At 34.5% G+C, this 13,982-nt stretch overlaps 1 protein-coding gene across 3 annotated transcripts in view; it reads left to right on the forward strand.

Annotated features, from left to right (window-relative positions):
• The window catches only part of SLC25A16 (solute carrier family 25 member 16), a 39,202-nt gene extending 25,426 nt beyond the window's left edge, over nucleotides 1–13,776 (forward strand). Inside the window, exons 5-9 of one of the 3 annotated variants that reach the window (XM_028513789.2) lie at nucleotides 1,463–1,584; nucleotides 1,812–1,878; nucleotides 6,229–6,391; nucleotides 9,543–9,611; nucleotides 11,747–13,776. In XM_028513789.2, coding sequence (XP_028369590.1) covers nucleotides 1,463–1,584; nucleotides 1,812–1,878; nucleotides 6,229–6,391; nucleotides 9,543–9,611; nucleotides 11,747–11,903 — 578 coding nt within the window. In that variant the 3' untranslated portion in view covers nucleotides 11,904–13,776. The remainder of the gene's footprint in view (nucleotides 1–1,462; nucleotides 1,585–1,811; nucleotides 1,879–6,228; nucleotides 6,392–9,542; nucleotides 9,612–11,746) is intronic. The other 2 variants (XM_028513790.2, XM_036026871.1) reach the window with 2 other exon arrangements.
• Nucleotides 13,777–13,982: the final 206 nt, after the last annotated feature.

The following is a 13,982-nucleotide window of genomic DNA, read 5'->3' on the forward strand; positions in this document are numbered from 1 at the left end:
AGCCCGCGCTCAATCCACTGAGCTATGCCAGCCAGGGTGAATTATAAGTTTTAAGTGTGTGTGTGTTTACGTGTGTATAGATGTACACATATAAAAAGTTTGGAATATATAGGTGATTATTACTGGAGGATGAATATATATTTAATTTATTATTGTCTTTATTTTCTAGTTTACTATATTAAACATACATTTCTTTTGATACTTTACAAAAAGATTTTTTTAATTAAAAAAATAACTCAGCTGGGTAGTTTATGGAATTTGAAATCATGTTGATGAAAATCTAGAACTTACTATTAAATTTTCTTATCACATGATCTTACCCCTAAAACACATTGTTTGTATTTCCTATGATGTTTATATTTTAATATGTTTAGTCAATTAACAAATTTACCTAAATTTAAAAATGAAAATTATGATAATGTTTTAAAATTTTTAAAAAGCACCTTTATTTTATTTTATTTTTATAATAGTTTTGTAGGTAGGTAAAGCATCTCTCCATTTTAGGATTAGAGAAAATAAAAGTCAGATAGCTTGTCTAGTGCTATGCAAATAGTTTTTCTTCTGATACCTTACCTTGGAATAGACAAGTATTAGAATTTTAAAAATATTCACCATCCACTTACACTATATTATTTTGGTGCTAACAATATAACTTCACCACAAGAACTTGAAGAGATTTTTACAAACTGACCCTTTATTTACCAGGTTTTTTTCAGCTGATGATATTATGATATAATTGTATCAATATCACCTTTCAAAAAAAGATTTTAAGCCCTGGCTGGCGTAGCTCAGTGGATTGAGCGCGGGCTGGGAACCAAAGTGTCCCAGGTTCGATTCCCAGCCAGGGTACATTCCTGGGTTGCAGACCATAACCCCCAGCAACCGCACATTGATGTTTCTCTCTCTCTCTCTCTCCCTCTCTCTCCCTCTCTCTCTGTCTTCTCTCCCCCTCCCTCCCTCCCTCCCTTCCCTCTCTAAAAATAAATAAATAAAATCTTAAAAAAAAAGAATGATTTAAAAAAAAAAGATTTTATTTATAAATTTTTAAAGATAGAGGGAGGGAGGGAGAAAGAGAGAGAAACATCTATATGCGAGAGATGTGCCATTGATCAGTTGCTTCTTACACACCCCCAGCCAGGGACCTGGCACACAACCCAGGCATGTGTCCTGACTGGGAATCAAACTGGTGACCTTTTGGTTTGCAGGCTGGCACTCTGGCCACTGAGCCATACCAGCCAGGGTTCACTTTTGCTTTCATTGGGTTTTCATCATTGCTATAATTTTACAATGAAACAAATGACAGGAAAGATAGATATATAGATATATAGATATACATATTTGTATCTATATATACACACACACAAAAATATCTTCTATATATACAATATGATTTAATGATAGGAAAGAGATATATATGTGCCAAAAAATTTCTTGTACATTGACGTTTTTTACTTTTTTTCAGGTATGACAGCAGTTATCTGTACTTACCCTCTTGACATGGTTAGAGTACGCCTAGCATTCCAAGTGAAGGGGGAGCACACTTACACAGGAATTATTCATGCATTCAGAACAATTTATGCAAAGGTACATATTTATTTTTCTCATCTATATAACATGTTTTTTATACATATGGAAATATTTTGAATGTTATATAAATCTTTTGCTTACAAGTAATTAATAATAATTATGAAAACATCTGTGTTTCAGGGTTGTTCACAGAATAATTTATTATAATGTATGCTTTTGTTTTTTGATGTTTAGCATAATGAGAGCAATGTAATCTTGTTTCTGTTGTTTTCTTCACTCAAAAGGAAGGTGGTTTCCTTGGATTTTACAGAGGCCTGATGCCTACTATATTAGGAATGGCTCCATATGCAGGTATGTTTCAAATTTTGCAGAATCTTTTTCTTTTATTCCTTTTAAGAATGATTTTTAAAATTTAGCATTTTAGCCCTGGGTGGCGTAGCTCAGTGGATTGAGCTCGGGCTGCGAACCAAAGCGTCACGGGTTCGATTCCCAGCCAGGGCACATGCCTGGGTTGCTGGCCATGACCCCCAGCAACCACACATTGATGTTTCTCTCTCTCTCCATCTCCCTCTCTTCCCTCTTTAAAAATAAATAAAATTAAAAAAAAAGAAAAAAGAAAATTTCTTAAAAAAAAATAAAATAAATTTAGCATTTTATATTTAAGTCACTAATCTGTCAGGATTATTTTTTTTCTTCCTGAAGGGTAACTGTTTGATTTATCACCATTTACTAAGCAGTCAGGCCCTCCTTTCTCCAGTGATCCTCAGTGCCACTTCTTAGAACAGTAATAGAATGCAGTTTTCTATGAAGTCTTTATAGTCCCTTGCAAGTCCCTTACAAGTCCCTTGACTTTATGCTTCCCCCCCCCCCCCCGCCCCCGGAATGTAATGACTATAGATATTTTGCTATTCCACATACCTGAGAATCAGGTTTGTTTTGTTTTAAGATTTTATTTATTTTTTTTAGAGAGAGAGCAAGGGAGGGAGAAAGAGAGGGAGAGAAACATCAACATGTGGTTGCCTCTCATGTGGCCCCCACTGGGGACCTGGCCCACAGCCCAGGCATGTGCACTGACTGGGAATAGAACCGGCGACCCTTTGGTTCGCAGCCCACGCTCAATCCACTGAGCTACACCAGCCAGGGCTAGATTCAGTTTTTGATGTCGCACAAGAACCTTGTTTGGATTTTGAATGAAATTTTATACAGTTTTTGGACATTTTTGCTAGATATAGTCACAGAAACCTTATAAGCTTTGTAGTGTCTTTTAGAAAATTACAGTTTATGTTTATTGCTTGATTTAATTTTAAGTGATCTTATAACTTGCTGTTATCCTACTTGTTGATATTATAGCCAGACATCATGTTACTTGTAGATGTTTTGAATTTTCTGTGTGGGCAATCACATCCTGTGCAAATATTATTTTTCTTCATTCTAATCCTTATTTTTAAAAAAATTTTATTTACATTTGTTTTATCTTACTATACTAGCTAAGGACCTATAGTGCAGCAGTGAATAAAAGTGATAATCCTGGGCATTTTGACTATTATTGATTTTCACAGGAATATTTCTAATACTTCATTTAGTATAATGTTTATGGTAGTGTGTAGTAATTATCAGGTTGAGGAAATTTTGATAAGAATTTTTACCTGATTCAGTTCATTATACTATTGTCTACTGTTGAATTTTATCAGATACCCTTTTCTGTATTTATTGAGGTGATCATATAGTTTTCTCCTTTAATATGTTAATATGGTGAATGACATTAATGGATGTTCTAATGTCAACCAAAATTGGTTGCGATATAGTGATCTTTTTATGTCCTGTTGGGTTCAATTTGCTGTTTTTATAAGTGTTAATATCTATATTTATAAGTGAGATTACTTTGTAATTTTCTTGTAATATCCTCAAGGTCTCATAGAATGAATTAAAGAGTATTTCTTCATTTTCCATCCTCAGGAAGAATCTGTATAAAATGATTACAGTTATCTGTTTCTTGAGTTTTAGTTATGGGATGACTTTTAAATACTGGTTTAATTTCTCAGTGATTGTAGGGCTGTTCATGTTTTTTGTGAGTCATTTTGGTAATTCATATTTTTCTTTACCATTATGAACTTGACTGTTTTATGCTGGTTTTCAATTTTTTGTTAAAAGGTTTTCTTTATTTTTTTATACCTGCTCTATCTCCAGTTGTGTCCCACTTTTCATTTTGTTTATTCTCTCTCTTCTCTAGTTTACCTTTATTCTCCATTTCATTAAATTTTTGTTCATGTCTTAATTATCTCCTTTCTCTGGGTTTATTCTCCAGTTGGATGCTTACCTAAATAACTTTCAATCTTTAGATTTATTTCCCCTAATGTAAATATTTTTTCCTAAATACTGCTTTAGCTGGATTCACTGAGTTTGTTATTTTATTTGTTTTTATTTAAGATTTGGAAATTTTCAAACATATTTGAAAGTAGACAATAGTATAATGAACTACCATGTACCTATTACCTAGCTTCAGTAGTGATCAACTCATGGCAAATCTTGCTTTATCTAACCCCTAATTACTCCCTCCACCCTCATCTCAAATTTTTTCAAAACAAATTCACTTTATTTCATCCACAATATATCTGTATTTAGCTCTTTATGCTTTTTTAAAAAGCATGGCTACATACCATTTGAAACTTGGAAAAAAGTCCTGAGTGTCATCTAGTCATTGTTAAATTCCCACCCATCTCGTAATTATTTTTTGGCCATATCCAAGTTAATATTTGCCTGGCATATCTTTTTTCATCCTTTTTATGTCTTTATGTTTTAGTTATTTCTTTTGCAATCATCAGAGAGCTAGATATTTTATTTAATCTAGTCTGTAAAACATTTTAATTGTCAATTAGTCCACTTGATGGTTATTATGATTATTGATATATTTACACTTGTTTCTATACCTTGCTATTTGATTTGTGTGTTTTTTTTTAAATTTCTTTCTCATCTTGTTTGCTTATTTTTATGAATCTTTACTCCCTTATTCTTTATAAATACACAAATTTATTTTCTTCTTCCTGTGCATGGTAGTCTTTAATTATGAGCTTATTACTTGATCTCTGAGTTTCAGACTCAGTGATTCCTTCTTCTGTAGGACCAATGGAGGATCCAGTTTGATGGCTTTGCTGCTATTGGTGTCAATATGTAGTCATTCCATTACTCTCATGAGACCACAACTCCCAAGTGGGCTTATATTTTTGGGAGGTGCTGGTTCTGGGGTTCTTAGACACCTTATACTTTTTGCAGTGGATATAGTTGTCCTACAATGACAAAGTCTCTCGGAACACCTATATTGCCATCATGCTGGAAGCAGAACTCTTTAATCTTCTGCTATATTTTCTTCTCTATCTTTTATTTTTGTTTCAATTTTCAATTTTTTAAATATATTTTTACACAATTATATGTACATATATAATTTCTTGATTCTTCCTGATTTTCCAAGTACTTTTTTATATTTTGAATACTCTTTACAAACATCATTTTTATTAATTATGCCATCATATTTTATTGATTATAACTCCACATCATTTAGGTAGTTCTAATTTTTTTTTACTTATGTTTATGTTGTTATGAACCTTCTTGTTGTAAGCTTTTTCTGGATTTAGATTAAGGCCTTAGACTAGATTTTCCAAACATAAGTGTATGAATATTCCAAAATTGTATATCATCATTTCCATATACTATAAAATTGTAAGAATTTTATGTAAAGAATAAATGCATATATTGAGATATTATCCTGGACTGAATTTTTGTTAATGCTGATTTGTTCTTAAGCATCAAGTATCTCTTTAAATATGTTTTTAAAATTTAGTAGATATTAGGATATCTTAATGCTTAGGTGATAAGGATGTTTGAATTCTATTCTTTTTTTAAAGATTTTATTTATTTTTAGAGAAGGGAAGGGAGGGTGAAAAACATCATTGTATGGTTGTTTCTCATGAGCCCCTCGCTGGGCACCTGGCCTGCAACCCAGGCATGTGCCCAGACTGGGAATCAAACCTATGACCTTTTGGTTCGCAGGCCGGCACTCAATCTGCTGAGCCACACCAGCCAGGGCCAAGTTCTATTCTTGATTTTATTAACATGCAACTTTAATGGGTCTATTATAAATTCATGTAAATTTTCATCAATACCAACTTCATATTACCAATAACTTAATCCAATGTTTATTAGATTTCATGTGTATTACAAGCCAATATGAACATTTCTCTGCTGATGACAACTTTTGAAGACCAAATTAGATACTTAGTTAAAATTACAATGCTTTGTCACTTCTGATTTTTTTGTTTCTATCTTATATTGTCACCATTATTGTTATTATAAATGGAAGTTGTCATATTTACTTGTTATTAATTATGAATTTAATATTTATTCATGTGAAACCTTCTATTCCTATATAAGATGGCATTATACTCACCAATATCTTTATTCAGTGAACTCAACTATTTATGTTAGTGTGTAAAAACCAATGCTGTAATTTTTTATAGGTGCTAATTTTGTTGTCTTTAGGTTAGTTATAGACATTAATTATTTTTTTATCTTAGATTAAACCAAACAGCAGGAAACAGGAAATGCATAGGTAGTTCCTTGAGTTAATTGGTTATTTTGTAAGATTGGTATCTTTTCACAGCTCATGTTCTGTTTAGCATCGTCGTGAATTTATATTTTGTTTTTCAGGTGTTTCATTTTTTACTTTTGGTACCTTAAAGAGTGTTGGGCTTTCCCATGCTCCTACCCTTCTTGGCAGACCTTCATCAGACAATCCTAATGTCTTAGTTTTGAAAACTCACATAAACTTACTTTGTGGTGGTGTTGCTGGAGCAATAGCACAGACAATATCGTAAGTTTCTTCATCCACTTAATTCAGTCAAGTTGCCCAGTCCTGATTTTTAGCATTGGTTAATCATTTTTTCTAGTAGATTATTTTAAAACATAGTATTCCTGGCAAAATATAATTATTAACTTAATACACTTTTTCAGATGTGCCTGCACTTTTAGCATGTTATAAAAAATTTATGCCAAATTAACCAAATTAGTGAACCCACCCAAATTCCTATGGATTCATTCAAAATAAAGAAAGATAGAAACACTAAGTATAGTCTTCATCCATATTTTCTCATGCATTTGCTTTTCCTATATGAAGTTTCTGAAATTTGAGCCATTTATTGTGTTTGTGTACGCAAGGAGACAGGACTTCTCTGGTGCTAAAATCTTGAAGGCCTGCTTTGTCAGACAGTGTACAAGGCATTGGGAGGTTCACTGACAGGAAAACAGTTGTTGCCTCAAGGAGACCATATTCTTATTGAGACAGTAGCAATATTGTGGAATTGTATATTAATTTAAGTTCTAGTGGAAACATAAAGGTATTACTATATTGTAATTGGAAAGGTGGCTTCAAAGAGTTTCTGTAGAAAGAAACTCTTTCAGAAAGAAGTTTCTGTAGAGAAATTGATTAGATGAGATAAAAAGAGACCAGAATACTAGAAGCAGGAACTTTTCAGTCATAGGACTGAGTATCCTGTAAAACAGAAGACAACAGGAAATGGTAGTGTCACCAACTCATAAAAAAGAATATCCAATGGAAAAAGAAAAGTCAAATAAGATAAGTACTAAAAAGTAAGTTCATTGGATTTTATAATTAAGTATTACCTCTGTGAAAGCAAATTTGCTGTACTTGTGTGAGAGAGCAGATCATACCACAATGAGGGTCAAGAAGCAAACAGGTGTCTGGTTTACTTTCAGAGACCTGGCTGTGGAAACTTGTTCGTTTGCAGACGTGATCACCTCTGGCTATCCTAATTCTCTTCTTGGTCTTACTGCCCTTTTTCTTTGTTACTCACTGCCAACTTAGGTCCTTAAAATCTGTCTTCTCTTTCCCACTTTTCCTCTTAATCTATATTCTATACCCATTGGTTCTTAACAGATCCAGTGGCTCCCTCTAGGGTCTTTTACCTTCCTTCCAGTTGTTCTAGTGCCTTGGTTTTTATAACAGTGCCCGTTCTTGGCCATCCCTCTCTCTAACCTTCCCTTTTCTGGTACTTTGCTGATTCATGTCTTCCTCTTCCTACCTATCTGTGCCAATTTTTAAGGCCCAGCCAGATAGTAATCCTTTTGATCTTCCCTTAAATATCTAGAATAGTTCATCTGTCTTTATGGTTTCATAAAGAGAACCAATTCTCTACTAGATAACCAGTTCTATTTAAATCTCCATTGTTGACTCACTATTACTTCTCCAGCAAGCTCTTGGATGTTTCTACTTGAACTTCTGCAGTTAGTGCCAACTCTGTAATTCAGACATATCTTTCCTCTTTGTGACAGTCCTCAACTCCCAACTTTCCTCTTTGTTATTGATGAACATTAATCTAGTCATGATAATGCCTCAAAATCATTTTTCACATTTTACATATCTATATACTCACTAAGTCTTACTATTTTTTACTTCAGAACATTGCCTATAGTGCTGTTTTCTTTCTTCCTCGTTGTTACTTCCCTAGCTCCAATACTTGTACCTTGTCTTCTTGCATTCTCTCCTTTATACTAATCATCTTCTACCCACATACATCTTTTCCTGCTTGGGAACTGAATCCTTCAGGTTGAGGTTTTGGCCCCTTTATCCCCATAAAGTGTTTTCCTCTCCCCACGCCCCATTAAAAAATAATTCCTGGAGATGCTATTGAAGTATGATTATGAAGTATTGAAGTATGAAGTATGTAGGGAGTTTCAACTGTTAGTAATGTTACTTCTTGAGCTGTTTGGTTCGTACATGGATTTTAAAAAATTATAACTATTTTATAATAAATTTAAATATATACAAAACTATATGATTATTTTTGGCATGTATCACTTATGTATATATTAGGTACCATGAAGAGTTTTGGGTTAGAAAGTAGAAAGCGTCTTTGGGACACTAGAGAATGTCTCTAAGACTCAGTTTTTTAATCTTTTTTTAAAAGATTTTATTTACTTATTTTTAGAGAAAGGGGAAGGTAGGAAAAAAGAAGGCAGGACAGAAACATCGATTGGCTGCCCCTCATAAACCTCCAACCAGGGAGCTGGCCCACAACCCAGGCATGCGCCCTGACCTAGAATCGAACTGGTGATTGCAGGCCAGTGCTCAATCCACTGAGCCACACCAGCCAGGTCCTCAATTAATGTTGGGATAATAGTACCTACTTTATGGAATTGTTGTGAAGGTGGAATGAGATAATGTACATAAATTGTTTAGCAGGGGATCTAACATAAGTAGTCAATATTAGCAAAATAAAATTTCAAAAAATCACCTGGGGCCTTACCCTGAAAAGAGATTACTTTTGTATATTTCATTTTAGACAGTCTTTACATAGAATTTACTCTGTTCTCTAAATGTAATTATCTGTATTGTTTATTATATCCTGTAAAGAAATTATTTTTGTTGGTCTACTGTATACAGGGGGACTTGGTGGATATTCTTAAATTACTGGTTCTCAACTGGGGTGATTTTGCCTCCAGTGGAACATTTATTAATGCCTAGAGACATTTATTGTTGTCACAGCTGGAGGTGTGTTACTGATTTCTAGTGGGTAGAAGGCCAGGAATGCACCTGAACATCTTAGAGTGCACGGGACAGCCCTTCTTAGATTACTAAGAAGTATCTAACTGAAAATGTCAGTAGTGCCTAAGATGAGAAACCCCATCTTAGGGTTACAACTGTGAAAAACACCCAGTTTGTTTTCTTTAGGAGGGGGCATTTAATTTGGCCTTAAGGGATGAATAAAAATTGATATAGTGATAGGAGGAAACAACTATCTAACCTGAGGGAGCCACATAATCAAAGGCCAGGAGACCTGTGTTTCGTTATTTAACTTTCTTCATGTGCCTGTACCCTGACTCCCAAACAATAAGAGAATAGAAACACATTATTTCTTAGCATATATACGGCTTTGTGTTCAATAATTATTAAGCAGAAAAATAAAAGTAATTTTTAAGTCCTTAATGCCTTTTTCTTCTTTTAGCTATCCATTTGATGTAACTCGTAGGCGAATGCAATTAGGAACTGTTCTTCCAGAATTTGAAAAGTGCCTGTAAGTTCTCCATTTATCTTTGTTTATTTTCTTTAGGAAATGTAATGTTTAAAGTAAGTAGGGAGATAGGACTGTGTCTCATCAGTAGTCTGGAACACCCATTTTATCTTCCATAGTTTAATTATAAGGTTTTAATTCAGGTCCCAGTCTTCCTATTAAAATCTTCCTTTTAGAGCAGCACTGTTAAATAGGAATAGAACATGAGCCACATATGTATTTTAACATTTTTTGGTAGCCACATTTTAAAAAATGTATAAAAATAAACATGAAATTAAAAACAATATTTTTCTTTAACCTAATATATCTAAACTATTATAATATAAACATTTCAATATTTTACATCCTGTTTTTATACTAAGCGCTTGAAAGCCAGAGTGTGTTTTACACTCACAGCATATCTCAACTTGGACTTGGAACATTTCAAGTGCTCAGGAGCCACATATGGCTAGTAGCTGCCATTATTGCACAGCACAGCTCTAGAGTTCTCTATAATCTATAGATATTAATATTTAGAATCACTCTGTTTGATTGGTGATATATTGTCCCTCAGGAGAAGAGCCGAATGTTTGTTTAGGGCCTTAAATTGCCTTTATTGACCCAACAGATTTTTTTTTTTTAAAGATTTTATTTATTTATTTTTAGAGAGGGAAGGGGGGGGGAGAGAGAGAGAGAGGGAGAGACATCAATGTGCGGTTGCTGGGGGTTATGGCCTGCAACCCAGGAATGTACCCTGGCTGGGAATCGAACCTGGGACACTTTGGTTCCCAGCCCATGCTCAATCCACTGAGCTACGCCAGCCAGGGCGACCCAACAGATTTTTTTAAAGATTTCAGTCCACATTGCCTATTGAAAGGTAAAGGCAAAGCGCAAAATGTTGGCTTGAAAGGAAAAAGAATACCATTTGAAACAAGAAAGTCTTTATTGAAATGTGAAAGATGGTCCTTCAAGCTTTAGTTCTATAACCACCTACTAGCTATAGTATAAAACTGGAGCTGAAATGAAAACTTCTAGGATAACTCTTCTTACATCCTTTAAAACAACTACAATATTTCAGATATTATTATGAAATAGTATTATTTGTACTAGATTACAGTTCATTACTGGTTTATTGTGTGTTTTTAGCTTGTTTTAGCACTTGCCTTCCAAAAACTATTCAAGATGGTATTGCAGATACTAGCTTGCAGTGTCTGAGGCATTATGGGTGAGATAGGAGACAAATTCACACAGACTACCAACTCCTGTGGAGGAAAAGGGACCGCCCAGCTTCTCTCTCAAGAGGAGAGTGCCAACCCTTGCCCCTACAAGCTTTTATTGGATTCAATTTGCATAGGAATACAGGGTGTATATGTAAAGCTCATCAGTCATTGTCAGGCAGAAATGATTAAACAATAGATAACATTCAAAGAACTCTTGAGGGCCTAGTTTGAGTCAGGGTCAGTTAGCTAAAGGGCCATAAAACTTTGAGGAACAAACTCACTTCCTGCTTGGACCCTTATTTAAATTGAGGGTATTAACAAAGTAGGTTTCACAGGATTTTCTGCATTCTTTCTTAGGCCTGATCACCCTAGGGAACCTGCCCTTTCCAGCACAGGGCGCCACCCTCCTCCAGCATTGTTTTCAGTCTTAAGGCATTGTTTCAGGCTTAAGTCAAGCAGGGGAAGTAAGGCAGCCAAGAGATTAGGAGATGTCTTACAGAAAGAATGAGGACTCAGGCTATGTCAAAGCCAAGGGCCAAGGGTCCATCACCCCTTTTTCTATAGCCCCCAAGTCCTTCCCTGGGGGCCCCCATGATAGTGCCTGTTTTAGGTCATCCCTTCCTTGAGGAATCTTACCTGTCATTGGCCAACCAGTCAAGCATTGGGGGCCAGGCAGGGTGAAGTAAAAGGAGCAGAGGCAATGCCCCTGCCAGGGAGATAAGCTTTGTCTCCTTAGTGGCTATGGTCTGAAGATCACTCACTCAGCCTTAGCCATTGGGGGGTGGGGGGAGGGTGGGTGGGTTACAGCTTCTGAAACCAGGCAGGGTGGTTCCCCCAAAAATGGCATTTTCGCTTCTTTTAAAAATGCTGTTATGGATCTTAACATTGTTTCTTCATGAGTAGGCCTAAAGGCGTCATCATGTAACCACTGTCTTTCAGTACCATGTGGGAGACGATGAAGTATGTATATGGACACCATGGAATTCGAAAAGGATTGTATCGTGGTTTATCTCTGAACTACATTCGCTGCATTCCCTCTCAAGCAGTGGCTTTTACAACATATGAACTTATGAAGCAATTTTTTCACCTCAACTGAAAAATTATGATTTGCTTTCCTAAACAAACTCTCAGAGGGACAAGTAAAATGTTACTTTAATTTTGGGAAGAACATTACTTGAAGGGGGGATATTTACCCTGTCACAGGAATCACTGGTATTTAATACTTGATCTTTTTCATTCATCACAAATCAAGAGCACTTGCTATACCTTTAATACCAAAAGCTGCACCATAGAACATTGAGAAAAAATTCCTAAACTGATGCTGGCTAATCAGTTAGGTTGTTTAGGTTGAAATGATTTAAAAGTGTTATTTGGAAGTAGAACTAACTTAAAATGGGATTCCGAAGGTTGCCATTAACTTATAATGCTGTTCTAAGCTTTTAATTGTAATCATGATATTCCAAGATTCTGCTACTGGTTATTATCATTATAATAAGCAGGCTTTGCAGCAGAAGGACAAGAAATGAACTTTTAAGTTACATAACCCATAGCTGAGAAGCCAGCATTGGAATATTACTGTTTTTCTTCTTAAAACTGCTCCATTAAGCCCTGGCTGGCGTAGCTCAGTGGATTGAGCGTGGGCTGGGAACCAAAGTGTCCCAGGTTCGATTCCCAGCCAGGGTACATTCCTGGGTTGCAGGCCATAACCCCCAGCAACCACACATTGATGTTTCTCTCTCTCTCTCTCTCCCTCCCTTCCCTCTCTAAAAATAAATAAATAAAATATTAAAACAAACAAACAAAAAAAAAAACTGCTCCATTGGATAAAGGGACAAAACTCTTTTTCTCTTCATTAAAAACAAAATCATTGTATTTAAAAAGTAGTCATGTAGAGACTCAGCAATAAATGAAGAATTTTCAGGTATTGCTCAAATGTTATTACCAGGTATTATGACTGATTTGTATATTTTAAAAAGTCAGTGTATTTCCCAAAGGCAGTAATAGTAAATACTGCCTGCTCTAAAAACAGATTAGCATTATAGATTTGTTTTGTTAAATGATTTGGTGTATAGTAGAAAATATGTTTAAGTGGACCATGAAATATCCATGAACATAGATGTGAATGTCAAAGACTGTTTCTAAACATTGTCATGATACATTTCCAACTAGTTCTTCCATGTAAAATAATTTTAGTGCAATATAAACTTAAGTAGCAATGCAAAAATTATTTGAATTGCTATCCTTTATATTAAAATGGTTTAAAATGTAAGAATTCCATTTATTGTATTTAGAATACTTTGTATGTTTTATTATAAGCATGATAAAGATGGGAGGGAAACACAGTTTTGTTCTCAGAAATAGTGATTTGTAGAATTGATGTGTATTTAAGACATTAGAAAACCAAGTTGAAAGTGTTATTTCTGCTCAAATTTTTATTTTTTGCATAAAAATTTCTTGTCACACCTTAGTAAAAATTAGATGAACTGGTTTCATTTTCAAAGTCTTTATTTTAAAACAAATATGTATCTTTGTATGATTTTGTAAGTGTATGTGCACGTGGAAATACATGTGTTCCTAAAACTTACGTAATTTTTATTTTTTTCCTTTTTATAGAATTTATTGGGATGACACTGGTTAACAAAATACAGGTTTCAGGTTCACAATTCCATAACACATCATCTGTACACTGTATTGTGTGTTCACCACCTGAAGTCAAGCCTCTGTCCATCACCATTTATTCCCCCACACCCTCCTCCACCCCACCTCCCACCCTGCGATTACTGCAGTCCTCCCTCCCCCACAGCTGCTCTCTATGTGTCTGTCTCTATCCTAAAACTATTTTGTGTATTTTAATTTCTGGACTACACTATAACTAAATATTGTCATCAAATCTCAAGATTATTTAAATGTATAAAATAAGTATCTCAGTTATGTTATCAATAAAAAGGACTGAAAATATTTTAAAAATACATTTGCATTCTTGTCTTTTATAGACTACATAGGATATTAAAAATAATAGTCACATTTCAACAATTATTTCTGTTAACTATTATATTAAAAGATAACTGTTAAATATAAGAAGTCAGAATTGAAGAATATTTAAAATAATGACTATATCTGCTTTATTTTTTTTTAAATTTTATTTTAATCATTGTTCAAGTACAGTTTTCTCCCC

Source organism: Phyllostomus discolor, chromosome 5, assembly GCF_004126475.2.
Source record: "Phyllostomus discolor isolate MPI-MPIP mPhyDis1 chromosome 5, mPhyDis1.pri.v3, whole genome shotgun sequence".
NCBI lineage: Eukaryota > Metazoa > Chordata > Mammalia > Chiroptera > Phyllostomidae > Phyllostomus > Phyllostomus discolor.